The sequence below is a fragment of the Cyphellophora attinorum genome (assembly GCF_001299255.1).
Source record: "Cyphellophora attinorum strain CBS 131958 chromosome Unknown Contig20, whole genome shotgun sequence".
Taxonomy (NCBI): Eukaryota; Fungi; Ascomycota; class Eurotiomycetes; order Chaetothyriales; family Cyphellophoraceae; genus Cyphellophora; species Cyphellophora attinorum.
In genome coordinates this window covers 261834-277566 of record NW_017253248.1, presented here as the reverse complement: position 1 = coordinate 277566, position 15733 = coordinate 261834, and the positions used below count along the sequence as shown (strand labels likewise).

At 53.1% G+C, this 15733-nt stretch overlaps 8 protein-coding genes across 8 annotated transcripts; 6 read left to right on the top strand and 2 right to left on the bottom strand.

The window, feature by feature from the left end:
* Nucleotides 1-401: 401 nt before the first annotated feature.
* AB675_1108 (uncharacterized protein) lies at nt 402-1715 on the top strand (the record flags this gene model as incomplete). The annotated part of the gene is made up of 1 exon (XM_018139906.1): nt 402-1715. The coding sequence occupies one exon, from the start codon at nt 402-404 to the stop codon at nt 1713-1715; it is 1314 nt and encodes a 437-aa protein (XP_017998206.1).
* Nucleotides 1716-2772: 1057 nt separating this feature from the next.
* On the top strand, nt 2773-4328 carry AB675_1107 (Isotrichodermin C-15 hydroxylase; the record flags this gene model as incomplete). Its single annotated transcript, XM_018139895.1, has 2 exons — nt 2773-4107; nt 4167-4328. 2 exons carry the CDS (start codon nt 2773-2775, stop codon nt 4326-4328), a joined length of 1497 nt encoding a protein of 498 aa, XP_017998201.1.
* Nucleotides 4329-4446: 118 nt separating this feature from the next.
* On the bottom strand, nt 4447-5248 carry AB675_1106 (uncharacterized protein; the record flags this gene model as incomplete). Its single annotated transcript, XM_018139884.1, has 2 exons — nt 4447-4727; nt 4831-5248. The coding sequence occupies 2 exons, from the start codon at nt 5246-5248 to the stop codon at nt 4447-4449; spliced, it is 699 nt and encodes a 232-aa protein (XP_017998012.1).
* A 1174-nt stretch (nt 5249-6422) lies between these two features.
* AB675_1105 (Aldo-keto yakc [NADP(+)]) lies at nt 6423-7493 on the top strand (the record flags this gene model as incomplete). The annotated part of the gene is made up of 4 exons (XM_018139875.1): nt 6423-6491; nt 6544-6917; nt 6967-7377; nt 7436-7493. The coding sequence occupies 4 exons, from the start codon at nt 6423-6425 to the stop codon at nt 7491-7493; spliced, it is 912 nt and encodes a 303-aa protein (XP_017998038.1).
* A 53-nt stretch (nt 7494-7546) lies between these two features.
* Nucleotides 7547-8542, bottom strand: AB675_1104 (uncharacterized protein; the record flags this gene model as incomplete). The annotated part of the gene is made up of 1 exon (XM_018139865.1): nt 7547-8542. The coding sequence occupies one exon, from the start codon at nt 8540-8542 to the stop codon at nt 7547-7549; it is 996 nt and encodes a 331-aa protein (XP_017998184.1).
* A 497-nt stretch (nt 8543-9039) lies between these two features.
* On the top strand, nt 9040-10642 carry AB675_1103 (Monocarboxylate transporter 12; the record flags this gene model as incomplete). The annotated part of the gene is made up of 2 exons (XM_018139854.1): nt 9040-9245; nt 9622-10642. The coding sequence occupies 2 exons, from the start codon at nt 9040-9042 to the stop codon at nt 10640-10642; spliced, it is 1227 nt and encodes a 408-aa protein (XP_017998198.1).
* Nucleotides 10643-11156: 514 nt separating this feature from the next.
* Nucleotides 11157-12488, top strand: AB675_1102 (uncharacterized protein; the record flags this gene model as incomplete). Its single annotated transcript, XM_018139843.1, has 1 exon — nt 11157-12488. One exon carries the CDS (start codon nt 11157-11159, stop codon nt 12486-12488), a length of 1332 nt encoding a protein of 443 aa, XP_017998123.1.
* Nucleotides 12489-14410: 1922 nt separating this feature from the next.
* Nucleotides 14411-15548, top strand: AB675_1101 (uncharacterized protein; the record flags this gene model as incomplete). Its single annotated transcript, XM_018139832.1, has 3 exons — nt 14411-14578; nt 14705-15332; nt 15520-15548. 3 exons carry the CDS (start codon nt 14411-14413, stop codon nt 15546-15548), a joined length of 825 nt encoding a protein of 274 aa, XP_017998088.1.
* Between the last annotated feature and the right edge of the window lie 185 nt (nt 15549-15733).

Here is a 15733-nt window from a genome sequence, read left to right as displayed (position 1 = left end):
CTGGCAAGGAACTGCTTGCGCTTCTGCCATACTCGACTTTCCAGATCACCTGTCTCGACGGTACATGCCATGTCTACGGCAAGTCAGCAACTTGGCTACCAAAGCATCTGGCAACGTACAACTTGCACAGTCTGGAGGGATTTTGCAGGAATATCTGGCTTGACCCAAACCTGATGATGCCCCTTCTCACAGCAGGGCTCCTGGCGCTGCTGCTTGTCCTTGCCGGATGTATCTTCTGTCAAATCCTTGTCGTCCTGATGCGCGCCTCACTGGCTTGTTCGTCGATCATAGCTACTGCCATCTGTACAATCATCAAGGCCTTATTCGTACAGTCCGGGATTTTCATGGCCTTTTGCGGGCGCCGAATAAGCAAAATTAATTTCCGACCTGTGTTGCCGTTCATGCATACTGTTGGATTATGGATCTGGATAGCCGTTATTTCAGTCATCGCGATTTTGATTATCTTCCCTCTGGTAGGCTTGCCCTATCTCCTATTGATGTTCTTCTACCATCTGAAGAAGAGATGCTGGGCCACGTCAAGCGTCCATGGGCAGTTTGAGGACCCCTACCTGAGTCACTCACAAGCTTATGTTAAAGAGACAAAGTCAATACCAGAGAGCGCAGATGATGATGGAGCTCAGACACTCGTGCCCCCGGGAGGTAAGCAAGGCACCTGTGAAGAAACATCTAGATCAACTCCAGATCTTGATGCTTACACTGCCAGGGCTCGGGCTCAGGCGGAAAGAAAGCGCGACGATGGAGTCTCTGTTCAGGCTGAGGCGGGTAACTCTAGCAAAGCACAAAGTGCTCGCATTGAGTACGAGTCCTTCAAGCGCTTCTCTGCTATCGGCAGGAAGGCAAACAACAAGAAACGGTCACGACCGACACGGGAGACGTCAACTGCTCCAGGCCAGGAGGGCGCTCGGGTGAGCAGCGACGATGCTTCGGCTACAGAGCAATGCTTGCCAGCAAAAGACGCTGATGCTGACTCGGGCAGTTCCAGTGAGCGACCAACCCTGGGCTCGTCGAGTACTACAGAGAAGACCCAAATCTCGAGCCCGCGAACCAGTTCACCGAAAAGATCGTCGTCATCTGCCGATTTCTGGTCGGATCCATGGGATTACGTCAAGATGCAGCAGCAAAACGATGACAACGCTAAGCAAGGCACTCCCGAAGAGCTCTTCGATCATAGCGAGTCCTTCTATGGACCAGGTCCGCAAGGCAACCAATCGAATTCCGGCTCCCACGGTTCACCCGGAGCTGGGCCAGATAGCCGGCAGCAAAGCGAACACAGTGAGGACGGACGACAGCAACAAGACTCTCAGCAACAACAAAGTCCACAGTCTCCAGCCCCCGAGTCCGAATCCATCTCGCCGTTCGATCCATATGTCGTCCTTAGCGTGGCCCGTACGGCTTCAACCAAGCAGATCAAGACTGCTTTCTATAAACTTTCGCTCAAGAACCATCCAGACAAGTTGCACACCAGTGCCACTGAAGAAGAACGTATCGTGGCCAAGAACGCTCAACAACAGCTGAATCGTGCTCATGAGATATTGTGTGACCAGATCTTGAGGCTGGTGTATCATATGCAAGGCATAGCAGGCCTGGGGAACGAAGCGGCCGTGAACGTGTACAGGAAGGGGTGGAGTGAATATGAGGGCGAGCAGATGGAGGCCTGGTTTGTGGCAGGCATGATCGAGCGGTCCGAGAGTTGAGTACGCTATGTCAGTCGAGGCTTTGACAATAAGTAATCACTTTTAATGATGTCGCAAAACCTGGGAAACTTGAACCGCAGGTGTGATTATAGAGCGTGGGCATTGGTGAAGCTCTCTGTGTAAAGTTCACGTCTAGGCTCTTGTCGGGCTGTATCGCTTGCAGTCATGTACGAGTGTTTGGCTAGCTCAAGGGCCTGGAAAATGAAGGGAGGTCAAATTTAACTGGAGCTCAGACGCCCGCAAGCTTTCAAATTCCACGCGTTGTAGTTGTTTTGGCGGAGACCCTTCCGATATTACATAATCTTTAACAGGGGTCCTCCTTCCTCACTTCCCACAAGGATGCTCCTTCTCATCCGCAAACACCTCGCCGCAGTGTCTGCATCTACAAGATGCACCAGCGGACCTGCTGGACGAACACGTCAGTGGATCATACAGACATGACGCGTGATACTCGCCGAGCGACCAGCTTCGCCGCAAGATGCTGAACTAAAATGTCATCACCTAGTCGCCCGACGGTTGCCGAAGGTGTTCGCCGTTTGATATTGGCCATTTCTGTGAATTTGCCAATCGATCACTATACTAGGACGTTCAGCCTGACGGGTATGTATGCATGCTTATCAAGCCCAAGATTCGATCCTGCTTGAATTAACCTTGCACTGTGTCGAGGTGTGCACGCGAATGCCTCGCCATGTGGAACATATCTCCGATGCGCCTGTGCAATGACAATCTATCTCCGGCGCCAGGTTGACTTGGCCGCCGGCGAGCAACCACTGTGGTATCGGCATGTGTCAACCACCGGCGTGATGGTCGAGCCCGCAATGCGTTCCAGTCCCAAGCTATCTACTGATGTCTTGATGATCTCACGTCCAACGATCTGCTTTGTTTCACAGGGCCCACAGCTTACCCCAGAAAGGATTGTATCTGCACCAGACTGCGAGTAAGGGCTGGAATATATATCAAGCTGACATCTCAAAAAATCACCGCTACCACCCGTTGGGAGCTTCGCATGCTTAGGAGCCTTTGAAAGCGCAAGTACTGATTCCACCCCAAAGACATCATGTGGCTCCGACTCTTACTGCCTGTGGCACTTCTATGGTCGATATCGAAATTGTACACGGCATTCTTTGGACCACTCTGTCGCTATCCCGGGCCTCTACTGAACAAGCTTACATCGTTGCCCTACGTCCGCGTTGTCTCCACTGGCAAGGAAGCTACAACTATCCGGCAATGGCACGACAAGTACGGGCCCGTCGTACGCGTCGCCCCAAATCGGCTTTCGTACGTCGGATTTCCAGAGACATGGGCCGATATCTGTGGCGTCGGCGCAAAATCGAACCAGCCAGGGCTTCCCAAAGATCCGGCCTGGTACGAAGAGACTCTCTATGGAACACCAAACCTTGTCATGTGTACCGACGAAGACCATCGGCGGCAACGACGAATCTTTGGTCGCGCATTCAGTGAGAAAGCCCTAAGAGATCAGGAGCCACTTCTGAGGCGATGGGCTAGTGCACTGTACTACAAGCTCTTGGAAAAGTCTGCCGGCGGTGCGTCGCTCGACATGCTCAAAATGTTCAATTGCACAACATTCGATATCATGGCAGACCTATGTTTTGCTGAGCCACTATACATGCTCGAGAATACCACATACGCGCCATGGGTGGAGGCCGTGTTTTCGATGCTCAAGCAGCTCACGCTCCTACGCGCAGTGCGCTACATCCATCCAGTATGTCTATGGCTTGTCCGCGTCGTATGCCGCAACATCCCAGCCATTCAGAACGAATACGTAAAGCACTGGAACTACACAGCTGAGCGCGTTGACCGCCGGCTTGCAAGCACGCCTGACAGGCCAGATCTTTTGACCGAAGTACTCAGCATGACATCGGAAGACAAGGACGAACGCTCGGAGGAGCTGAAGCTGCAGGAACTCTATGTCAATGCGCAAACATTCATGCTAGCTGGTACCGAGACAACGGCTACCGTCTTGAGCGCTGTTACCTTCTACTTGCTTTCTAATCCCGATATGATGACACGACTGCGCACAGAGATACGCAACACATTCGCTACGATCGATGACCTGCACCTGGATCCGCTGGCCAACAAATGCCAATACATGAATGCTTGCCTGAAGGAGGCCCTCAGATTCCACCCACCGATCCCAATTGGTCTGCCTCGACTCACACCGGCTGAAGGAGCGACGATCAATGGACAATTCGTGCCCGGCGGTACCAGTGTCTTTGTCCATCAGACTGCAACATATCGCTCGGCTTTACTATGGAAAGATCCTGACAGCTTCCGGCCGGAGCGCTGGCTGGATGGGAGCAAAGAGTATGAGAACGACAAGCGCGATTCCATGGAGCCGTTCTCCTTTGGTCCTCGGAACTGTATTGGAAAGGTAAGTCCGCAGACAAAATTCAGCAATAGATTTGAAATAGGCTGACGTTGTTGGCACAGAACTTAGCATGGCATGAGATGCGGTTGCTTCTAGCGGCAGTCACGCTCCATTTCGACATTGATTTGTGCGAGGAGTCATCGAATTGGGCGGATCAGGAGGTATATTCGCTCTGGGAGAAGCACCCATTGCACGTGAAGCTGAGACCGGTGGACAGTAGCTGAGCATGATTAACCCACGATTCAGTATTGAAGTGCTTGGTAGACAGCTGTATACTGTGACGACTTGGTGTAATTAGACGTGTGCATTAAGACCCATGCCTCCCTCCGAGACTCGCATCACCTAGCTCGCGGCAACCGCAAAGCCCACACTGACCATCACCAACACAACAAGCAATCGCTGGTAGGCTTGCACCCGATGATTCGCAGCAGACGATGGCGTGGACGCTGGCGATGCTGTAGAAGTCATTGTTGGGATGATGCCTGATGTGCTGCCTGTTGCGGACCGAGTCGAGGATGCTGTAGCGTGCGAGCTCGCCATTGACGTGTGCGTCGAATAGTCCTCGCTGTTGTAAGAGTCCTTCCAGATGTTGCCGCTATTGCCTTGGTTGTCGCGGTAATCACCTGTACGATACGTTACTTCAGCACATGCAATGAGAACGGCCGCCTTGTAGACCAGGCGTTCTGACAGCTCCCTCGAGAGCGGGGTGTCTCGGAGTGAGCTTACCTGTAGCTATATCAATACAATACAACCCACCACTTTCATCTGCCCAGCATGTGTCGCCAGTATTGCAAGTCAGCGTCTCCGCTCGTTTCGCCTTAATCAGACCACTGTCGTCGTTACTCGACCCAGATCCAATGAGATCATCCCCAGGGTTGCTAATCAAGTCTGATGTGGTGTCACTCGAGGAGTCTGGACATCCGACGGAATTGCACTGTCCAGTCAATGCGTTGTCAGTGCAGGCTTGATACGCTGTCGGATCGGATTTGAATTGTGCGCATATGTCTGTGATAGATGAGTCGGATCCCGGGGTATCTTGCGAAGGTAGACCAAGAGAGAAGGCGTTTGAGGAGGTGCATTCGAACGCGTAGGAAGTGAATGGGAGTACGAGAAGAAAAGCAGTGACGCGAAGGAGGAGGCTCATGTTTAGCATTGCAGCTGTTCAGGAAAAGATGAGTTGTTTGGTGCGAAAAGCTGCAATATCTGCTTCGGTGTGCTGAAAGGCATTGCCTTAAAGCACAGCAGCGAGACTGCCTGATATGTAAAGTAGCCTGCGCCATCTCAGCGGATTGGTAGGTACAGAATTCAATGCTGCGGTACGATCCCGAGACCATGTTCCAGCTGGCTGGAAATATAGTGCATTGAGGCTCTGTTAGAAGTCTCTAGATGGAGCAATCTGTCTTGGCATCGGCAGCCACAGAATGGCCTATTGATTTTGGCCAGCGGCTAGATTCGAGTCGCCTTCAGCTGTACTGGCTAGAACTAGCAATGACAAACACCCTGGACAGTCGGGACAGCTTCTCTCGGTGCATCATGAGGTTCTGGAGAGTAGTCAGATATGCGGAGGAATTCATTCATCCTACGTGCGCAAAGATTCGCGCGCCTGCCGATGGCGCCCTCGGCGTGGTCGACGCGGTACTCCGAATCCCATTGCATCACGGCTGAGCAAACGTCGAGCGACGCGTCTGACGCTCAAGGACGTGAGTCCAAGCAGATGCTCAAGGGTTCATGGTCGCCTGGATTAGGTGAAAAGGGGATCAGAAGTCTTGCAAGAAGCCAAAAATCTGGAAAGGAGGCCCGGGAAAAGATTGCGGCGCGACTTGATTCGTCCGGTCTGAGCGCAGAGTCCACCTGATACGAGCTGTCATATCTCACAGCAATCACCGGCTTTAGAATCGTCTGCCACGGACATTGACTAATGTTCCTGTCGTCGATGGCCAGCGTCGTGGATTTAAATCTAATAGCCAGGACAAAAGACCGTGATGAGGCGCAAGTTGGCCTTGAGGAGAGCAGGAGCGGCTTGATGTTCCGCCGATGCCTGAGAAAGACCGACGGTCGACTCCGGACGAATCGCAGAGACAGCCAGTACAGGCTTGCGAGACTTATGCTAACGAGGCTTGCAACGTTCCCAATGCAAAACTTCCTGACGTAGCCTGCTAACGCTTGTACATGAGGCATGGATGTACAAACGACGAGGCTGACCGACGCTTTAGCAAGGTGTATAAGAAGGTGGCCTTGACCCGACTACCATTATGAATAACACACCTACAATACCTACGAAGACAGCCTTTAAGAATAACTGACCAACACATCCAAACATGGCACTACCAAAACGCAACCTCGGCAAGAATGGCCCCCTCATCAATGCCATCGGATTTGGCACCATGGTAGGCTTGCTAGTGGTACCCTTACTTCGTCCGGTGTTCTGATGCACAGCAGTCCATTGGTGGCGCTTACAGTGATCCGAACGGTAGGGAGGCCAATCTAGCACTCCTCGATGAGGCATATCGCGTCGGTCAGTGGTTTTGGGACACAGCAGATATCTATCGCGACAGTGAGGAGACGATCGGCGAATGGTTTGCACGCAACCCGGAGAAGAGGAAGGACATCTTCCTTGCAACGAAATTTGCCTTGTCCTACGATATGACAACTTGGCAGCAGTTTGTCAGCAATGACCCGGAATACATTCGCAAGGCCTGCGCATCGAGCTTGAAGAAGCTCCAGGTTGACAGCATTGACCTTTACTATGTGCACCGAATTGACCCAAAGGTCCCTATTGAGACGACCATGAAGACTCTGGTAGAACTCAAGAAGTATTGACTGTCTCGCTCCTGGTTTGAAGCAAGCTGACCGAGCCGATAGTGAGGGCAAGATCAAGCACATCGGTCTCTCGGAGGCATCTGCAGCGACTCTTCGGCGCGCTGTTGCCGTGCATCCGGTCGCGGCTCACCAGATCGAGTACAGCGCATTCACTCTGAACCCAGCGGAGGAGCTCCTATCTGTTCACCGCGAGCTAGGTATCACGACTGTTGCCTACTCACCTATTGGGCGCGGCTTTCTGACTGGTCAAGTCAAGTCAATGGACGATCTCCAAGGATTCAACAAAATGGTATCACGGAACAATGAAGAAAACTTCAAGAAGATTCTCGAGCTGGTCCACAAGTTCGAAGAGGTCGCCAAATCACACGGCGCGAAGCCATCTCAAGTCGCTATTGCTTGGCTTTTGGCACAGGGCGAGGACATCATCCCAATTCCTGGCACCAAATCAGCAAAGTATATGGAAGAGAATAGCAAGGCCACCGATGTGAAGTTGACTGAGGAGGAGATGCAGTCTTTGCGAGCAGCAGCTGAAGCAACGGTACTGGAAGGCAGCCGGTATCCTGACATGATGCAATTCACGTCAGATACGCCGGCCCTCGAGAATTAGAAGGATAGACGCGTATCATAGCTTGTGTCCGGCATCTCTCCTCTTCTGCTTCATCTTTATGAGCGCGTAAATGCTCTGCAGCCTTGGCATCTCGATGCCCTTCGCCCTCGCCAACTTGATCGGCGCTCCTAGGATCACCTCGAGCTCCATCTTTGCACCTTTGGCCCAGTCCTGCTGCATGCTGGGTATGCTTTTGCTGTCGTTTTTCTTGGTACTTGCCAAGATCTGCTCCGCTGTTGCGAACTCTTTCGGCATCTCAATGCCCACCACTTTTGGGGCTGTGTCGATGACTTCCTGCATGACACCAATTAAATGCCTACTCATCTCCTCATCGAGTGACATATCAACGTTCGGCGCGCCACCTGACAGCACGCTGGATGGATTCATTGCTGCGTTTATAGCACATTTGTGCCACCGCAGCATCTGCATCTTCTCTTCTGGGTCGAACTTGGCGTCTCTGACGCCGACCTCGTTTAACCATCGCACAAAATCTCGGCCAGTGTCGTTTGGACATTTGAATGGCGCGACATTGATCCTGGTCCATCGATTATGGCGAATGACGCCATGCTCGACCTGCTCGCAGCTTGCGATCGTCACAGCGCTCAACACCCGCACACCCTTGCTGGACCATCGAGCGACATACGGCTCTTCGACCCCCAGCCCGTTCTGCACGAGGACTACCTTCGTACCATCGCCAACCAGACCGTTAAGGAGGACGGAGTCATCGCTAACATCTGGTAATGCCTTCGTGCTCACAACAATGTAATCCCACTTCCTCAATCCGCCCAAGGCAGGATTGCCGGCGTCAGCAGGCTTTCCGAAGACTTTGAAGGGCTTCCAGGTATATTCGCCAAACGTAGGAGAAGTCACCCGAAATCCTGAAGTGGAGACGGCGCGAAAGTTGGACCTGCATACCACGCTGACACGCAGCGTTGCAAGACGGGACAGAAGTGAACCATAGAAAGCGCCAATGGCCCCGGCGCCTAAGATTAAGACATTTTGTGTCGCCATCGGAGCAGTGGAAGGAGAAAAGAGTGTTCGGTGTTGCTTCCTGATTGCTTTACGCTTCAGGAAGCTATATCTGTATCCTAAGACCGAAGATAAGCGAGCGTCTGAACGAGACTCTGGCCCAATGGGTCAGGACGCGCAACGACTTGGGAGCAAAGCGTCCGTTTGGACAAGTCGTGCTCAGATGTCTTCGGCAATAAGAAGGTCTTGCGAAAGTCGAGGCGTCTGGCCGACCGATATAGTCGAGGTAGATGAAGAACTGGCTAATGTTTCTACCGTATCTGTTTGTAGATACGAACCCTTTCCTACATCTCCGCGCCTCGCGCCCGTGGTGACGCCTAGCGGTGCCAAGAGCATAGACATGCCTCGGCAACTCTAAATTCCTCTGCTTGCTTCGGAGGGAAGTGTTTAAAATTACTGCCTACCTAGGTACTCTCGTCTTTGTGAGATGATTGTCTCAAGGGTATCAAGGGCGATTAAAGATCACAGCGGCCACGACTATGTCGGCTGCGCAGGCGGACGATGCGATTGATCTGCGATCCATCGCATCTGCTCAAGACAGACCCTCTGCAGAGCACGAACCTCCGATCGACTTGGATCCAGTGGATGATGGCAGCAACGGTGACCTCCCACCCATAGACGGCGGCAGAGCAGCTTGGCGGCTTTTATGGTCTGCATTCATCTTCGAAGCACTCCTCTGGGGTAGGTATGCATCAGCCTGACATCGGGCGACCTGGACTCGATTCCAATCTCAACTGCACGCCCGTCATAGGAAAGCGTTATGCTAACCACATAGTGTGGTGGAGACACAGGCTTTCCACTGTCATTCGGAGTGTTCCGGAATTACTACTCGACACATCCTGAATTCGCCTCGCAACGCTATGTCTCTGTTATCGGTACTGTAGCATCGGGTATCTGCTATATGGGAGCACCGGTCAGCATCGTTTTATTGCGGCATACCATGAAGTACAGGAGGACTATGATTTGGTTTGGATGTATGCCTAATCTTCTCGGATGCATCTGATTGCTGCTCCCACGCAGAGTATGCTGTCTTCAAGTTCTTGCACTTACATCTCAATCAGGCTCATCTGTATCCTCGCCATACTCGTCTCCTCATTCACACACTCACTCGCAACAATCATCTTGACGCAAGGTGTGATGTACGGCGTGGGATTCGTTATCTTCTACTACCCGATCTTGAGTATGGTCAACGATTACTGGGTCGCACGACGTGGGTTGGCATATGGTATTCTCTGCAGTGCTTCTGGAGTTGCTGGTGTCGTCATGCCGTTCTCCCTAGAAGCAATGCTTCATCGCTTCGGCGCACCAACAACACTCCGAGCGGCTTCAGGCTTACTGGCGGTGACGACTGGGCCGTTCCTGCTGTTTCTGAAGCCGAGGCGGCCGGGTTCGAGTATGTCTGGCGCCGCTGAGACCTCGGCGGTGCCGCTCAAACCAGATTACGCCTTCCTACAGAGTCCACTTTTCTGGATCTATTCAACGTCCAATATCTTGCAGGGCCTTGGGTTCTTCTTCCCGGCGCTTTATTTGCCATCATATTCGACTTCTCTCTCGCTGAGTTCGCGGACAGGTGCTTTACTACTCGCCCTCATGTCTGTCGCTCAAGTCCTCGGACAGAGCACTTTCGGCTACCTATCGGATCAGAAGCAGAGCACATCTGCTTCGATGCTTACAATGCTCAGTCTGGTCAGCACGGTAGTGGCAGGGGCAGCAATGCTCTCGTGGGGCGCCATGAACACCCTTCCTGCTCTGATTGCGTTCGCCCTCGTTTATGGCTTCTTCGGTACCGGCTACACAGCGCTTTGGGGCCGCATGGGCACGAGTGTCACCAAGGACTCCACGAGTGCATTCATGGCGTTCGGGCTATTCAACTTTGGCAAGGGTGTCGGGAATGTACTTGCAGGCCCAGTTGGAGGTGGGCTGCTGGGAGAGCAAATAGGCAGCGGCGGGAGCCAAGGCTACGGGAGAGGCCAGTACGGCGCAATCATACTGTTTGCAGGAAGCTGTATGTTGGCAAGTGGTGGTTGTGTTGGAATGGGGTTGGTCAGAGGATGGGAAAAGGTCCGGCAAGTCACGGAGTAATCGTTGCGGGAGCATTTGGATAGGCATAAGCATTGAATGAATTACACGTGGAGGTTCTACACAGAGTGTAGCTCTGCGATCCGTGAAGGATCGTAGTAATGCTGCACAATTTGGAAGAGATTGTTCTTGTTCTTTTGTAGCATTTATCGGGCACCCCCAAGCGGAACCTCTCGGGCCCGAATCTGTGCCCCATTGATTTATGGACCGCAAACCTTAAACTCTGCACACTACCTTCAGCACGGTGGACTGGGCCACAGTGTTGACATTCAACACATCACTCGTCAGCTCGGACCCGAAGACAGCAATGATGAGATCACATATTATCACAACACTGACGAGCTTAATGAGGACGCAGTGCCTGATCGGCGACCATATTTCAACGCTCAGCAGACCCCTGAAGAATCCTGACAGGAAGTGCAATCTGTGCCCGTGAGTTGCACTGGGACTGGGAAGAACAGCAACGCTTGAGGAAACCGTCAGATAGCAGAAGGCTGCTGCCGCTTGTTTCGGCAACATGGCCACTACACAACCACTTAGGGTCCTCATCACAGGTGCATCCATAGCTGGACCTGCCGCCGCCTACTTCTTTTCACGGGCCGGCGCTTCTGTAACAGTCCTCGAGCGCTCGCCTGTGCTCCGTCTCGGAGGCCAACGAGTCGACATCCGCCGTACTGGCGTCAATGTGATGCGGAAAGTGCCCGGCATGGAGGCCGCGGTGCGTTCGAAGGCACCCGACATGGATGGTGTGGCGTTTGTCAACAACGCTGGGAAGCCATACGGCGTGTGGAAGGCTACGGGCGATCCAGACCAGCAGAGCTTGATCAGCGAGTTTGAGATCTTGCGCGGTGAGTTGGGGGCGATTTTGTACGATCTTACCAAGGAGGATCCGAATGTCAGATACGTGTTTGGGAATACCATCGCGTCAGTCGAGTACGGCCATCAGCGATCCGAGAAAGCCGATGAGTCGAACCCAGTCCGAGTCTCTTTCAGCAAGAACAGTCTCCCACCCACGGACTATGACCTCGTCATAGCCTGCGATGGGGCACATTCCGCCACACGGGCGACGTTCCTCAACTGCTCGCCACGAAAGCATATCAAGTCGACGAAATGCTGGGCCGCGTACTTCACCTTTCCAGGTGACCTTCTCAACGGTAGCAGAATTGAGCAGGCGCATAGTGCGCCAGGTGGCCGCTTCATCGCCATAGGCAGCGAGAACGGCCTCACGCGAGCAACACTGATGAAGTTCAGCCCTCCGGCAGGCCCAGATGATAGCAGCAACCCAACAGTGCGGCTTCGCGAGGCGATGAAGGAGGGCGACGATACGCTGAAGCGATATGTCGCAGAGCAATTCGCCGACTGTGGCTGGCTGACTCCTCAAATACTCGCCGGCATGAAGGTCTCGACAGACTTGTACGCCAGCGAGATCGTCCGAGTCCATCCACAAGCCATCCTCACGCATCCAGATCCAACAATCCCTTTCGCCTTAGTCGGCGACGCCGCTTCTGCGCCAGGCTTCACCGGCACCGCTACATCATTAGCACTGACAGCAGCGTACATTCTTGCCGGCGAAGTAGGAACACGACATCGCGGCGATGTCGCTGCAGGTTTAATCAGCTATGAAGCGATCATGCGCCCAATCATAGACGAAACGAGCTATAATCCCCCTCTTGCGACGACAATAATGGCGCCGCAGACTCGCCTCGGCATATGGATTCGAAACATGATCTTTGCTGTACTCACGAGGTTCGCAAGCTTGCTGAACCCACTACAAAAGCGGTTCGCACCTGGTTTTGGAAGAAATGACGAGGTGAAAGATAAGCTGCCGAATTATGAGTGGATAAGGTGAGATGACAGGTCACAGACCGCAGTCATGAGCCGCTGCAGCGAACCGACAGTCGTAGGACTGTGGGAGTACGCGCGACTGAGGACAAACAGGAGATGTAGCCAGGGATCCGTGGACGCGAGGGGGTGCTGGGAATCGCATCCACGCAGCCTCGTGCAGTCGCTATTCGATACGATGGGGGAGGTCGAACATGTATGCTCTATGCTCGAGAGAACATCTCGTATGCCATGCACTCCAGACAGGTATCAGTGAACAGAAATCTTCTCCCATATGGAGCAGACTGCAGGGATATGATGGCGCAGAGAAGTCGGTGGTATCCCCTGAGTCCCTGACAGAAATCAGTAGCGATTGAGGACTTCGGGAGGCCCGCCGCCCGTGGTTTCAAGCAAGCGACGCGCATAGACCCCAATGAGTTCTGGGATCTACGGGCCGCTGGCATCCGTCAAGCCTTGCAGCTTCCAAGGTTGCAGCTACGCAATTACAACTTCCGAAAGTCCAGATCTGCCAAAAGAATCCTGATCGTCCGGGTGGTGCTAACCCTTGGTGAGAAACCCTCGCCACGTTTGCCATCTCCACTCCTCGGACGCAATTGGCTGGAAATGCAATCCCAGATGTTTGATAGGCGCGTTCTTTGGTCTAGCGAAAGCTCCAAGAATGGTTCTTAGTATCCAGGGATGCGTAATAAGGTCATTTTTAAAACGTGACCTGTCTTCGTTAGCCCTCTGTGAGCATGACAGGTATCGTGACGCAGGAATTAAGCATGCCAAGAGGTAACTTGGCCAGGCTTCCAGCCAACTTACACCCGAAAATTTTGCTCCGGCCTCCGGCCGGCCCCTATATCAGGTACCCAAAGTAGGGGTACCTTTGGTAAGCGGTCACGGCCTCAAATCTGACCGTCACAATTATATGGTCACGGCAAACGTGACGCATTACGACTAGCGGTTACAGCAACCTTCCAAGGATGTTCGTATTCCTGAACTCCAACTCAACCTCTGGCCTATTAGCTATGGCACATCTCATGATGCTCTTTCCCACTTCTAGGGCTGCGAGTGATTACCCTCGGCAGCACGAACGGTCTGCTGGCGTCGATCCTGCCTGCCACGCTTACTGCGATCTTTCGATCATTTTCCTCCGGAAAGACGAGGGAGGTCGTCTATGGCAGTAGAGGGTCACACAGGGGCAATAAATCTTGGCATTTGCTCGACATATGTGCCTGATCGCTTCGAAGCACGATAAGCCGTTGACAGATTGACTTCATCGGGCGTGGACAAGTCGGCATGTGGAAGAGAACCAGTGCCGTGCTGTGGAATTGCAGTTCCAGAAGCACAGGTCTTCCTGCTGCAGGTGCCCCTAAACAGACCGGGATGTTGCAGGTGCTGTTCTCCAACAATAATGGAACATCACTCGATGAGAGGGAGGAAATCAGATCTGAGCTGCTTCATTGAGCCTGAGACTGAGGGCCAGACCTCGGCCAGCCTACGTTGTTGGGAATGCGGCCAACTATTCTCTGGTGCGGCCAGCGAAATCATGCATTCTGGAAATAACATGAACACGGATAAGAGTCGTGAACCGAAAATTGCGAGCGTTGAGCTCAGGGCATACACGAGGCCACCGAAGCAATCCACCAAGCATTCCACCTGGATATCTTTCCCGTATACTGGAGTAGGTTGTGCTATCCGGTGTTTCGATCCAATTATATGTGACGTGCTCTAGGCGTCTGGCACAAGCGTATCGCTTGAGAGGCGCAATTGCGTTTCCCTCTTCACTTTCTTTCTGGGAACACTCCTCGTACTCGACAAACTTCCCAGTCGCTGCCCGGAAACTAGAAGCGTCCTAATCGACTACTCATCTCGACTGCGACCAGCTTCTCAGACAACGAGCGTCACAAGCATGGCCATCTTTGCCTCGATATAGTAAGCGTAGCCATGAGTTCTGGAAGAGGACCCGGAAACAGCGGCTCAGGACAGCCTGCCCGGAGACAGGTCGCCTTGAAGTCGATGGCTGGGACAAGCGGTAGTGGAATGGCGCAGGGCGAGGGCTCCAAGCGGAATTCATCGGCTTCTGGAGGCCGCAAGTATGCCTCCCGTGCTTGCGTAAGTTGTCGAAGGAGGAAGAGAAAGGTAGAGTCTACTAGTTTCCTTGAGCAGTCACGAAGTCAGTGGTGCCTGCAATACTTCCAGGTGCCCTCTCAGGAGGGCGACGCCGCTGACGCTTTGCAGTGTGATGGGAATCCTTGTTCATCATGCCGCAAAGAAGGTGTTGCGTGTGTAATGGATCTTCAGTCAGATCAGCGCCGACAGATGAATCGTACAAGTCGCAATGCTCGGGATAGACTCCAGGAGAAGTTGGTCGACGTCATGCGCTGTGCACCATTGTCTGACGCGCAGCTGATGTTCGAGGCCATCAGGCACGACTCGGTACCAGCCCAACTAGAGACCTTGGCTGACCAGTTGCTGTCGAAGGTGGCCGATGTCTCTGACACCAACGGCTTTGACCACGACGGTTCCTTTCAGTTGGACGGGTCCCAGCTTTCCGATATCGTCGATGATAACGATCAGGACCTCGCTGCTTCGGAATTGTCCTATACAGCTGCGGCTGGCTCGTGCGACCACACAGACGATGATGTTCCAAGTGTGCTCTCAGCTTCATCCTGGCCAGCAGTTGGCATTCACATTGACCGGGCGCAGATCCTCCAGGCCATGCTGAGTTTCGTGGAGGCAGCCAGATCACAGTTGGCGAGTGGCATGATGGACCCCGTCGTTAGCCTCAGCCTGACTGGACTTGACCTCGATTTGTTCTTCAGGGATCGCATGGCCTCTGATGCTCATACAGTCTCAACATGGGCATGTGAGTTTGTCAAGTCATACAGTGCCGTCGACCTCAACCCTGCCACGCGGCTTGCCTTGATCTATATAGCCGGTGGATTCATAAGGTGGTTGACATTGCCTTGCAGGGGGACTTACGAACTGATGCCAAAGATCCTGCAGCTCATACCCATGGGCGTCCTGGACCATAGCCCCACTGACATCGATAGATGTCGGAACCACGGACTACAATGGCTGATCGGCATCATGCAAAGCAAGAAAACCCTTCTCTGGCGTTATAACTATGCCTCGTGCCTCTCTACTCAGACCGATCAGCATCCACGGCACCTGGCAGGATATTTTATGGCCCATTGCGATGAGATAAATAATTGGGAGAGTGCCCTAGCAACATAGTCGGGACCCTTGGTCCTCTGCACAGAACCC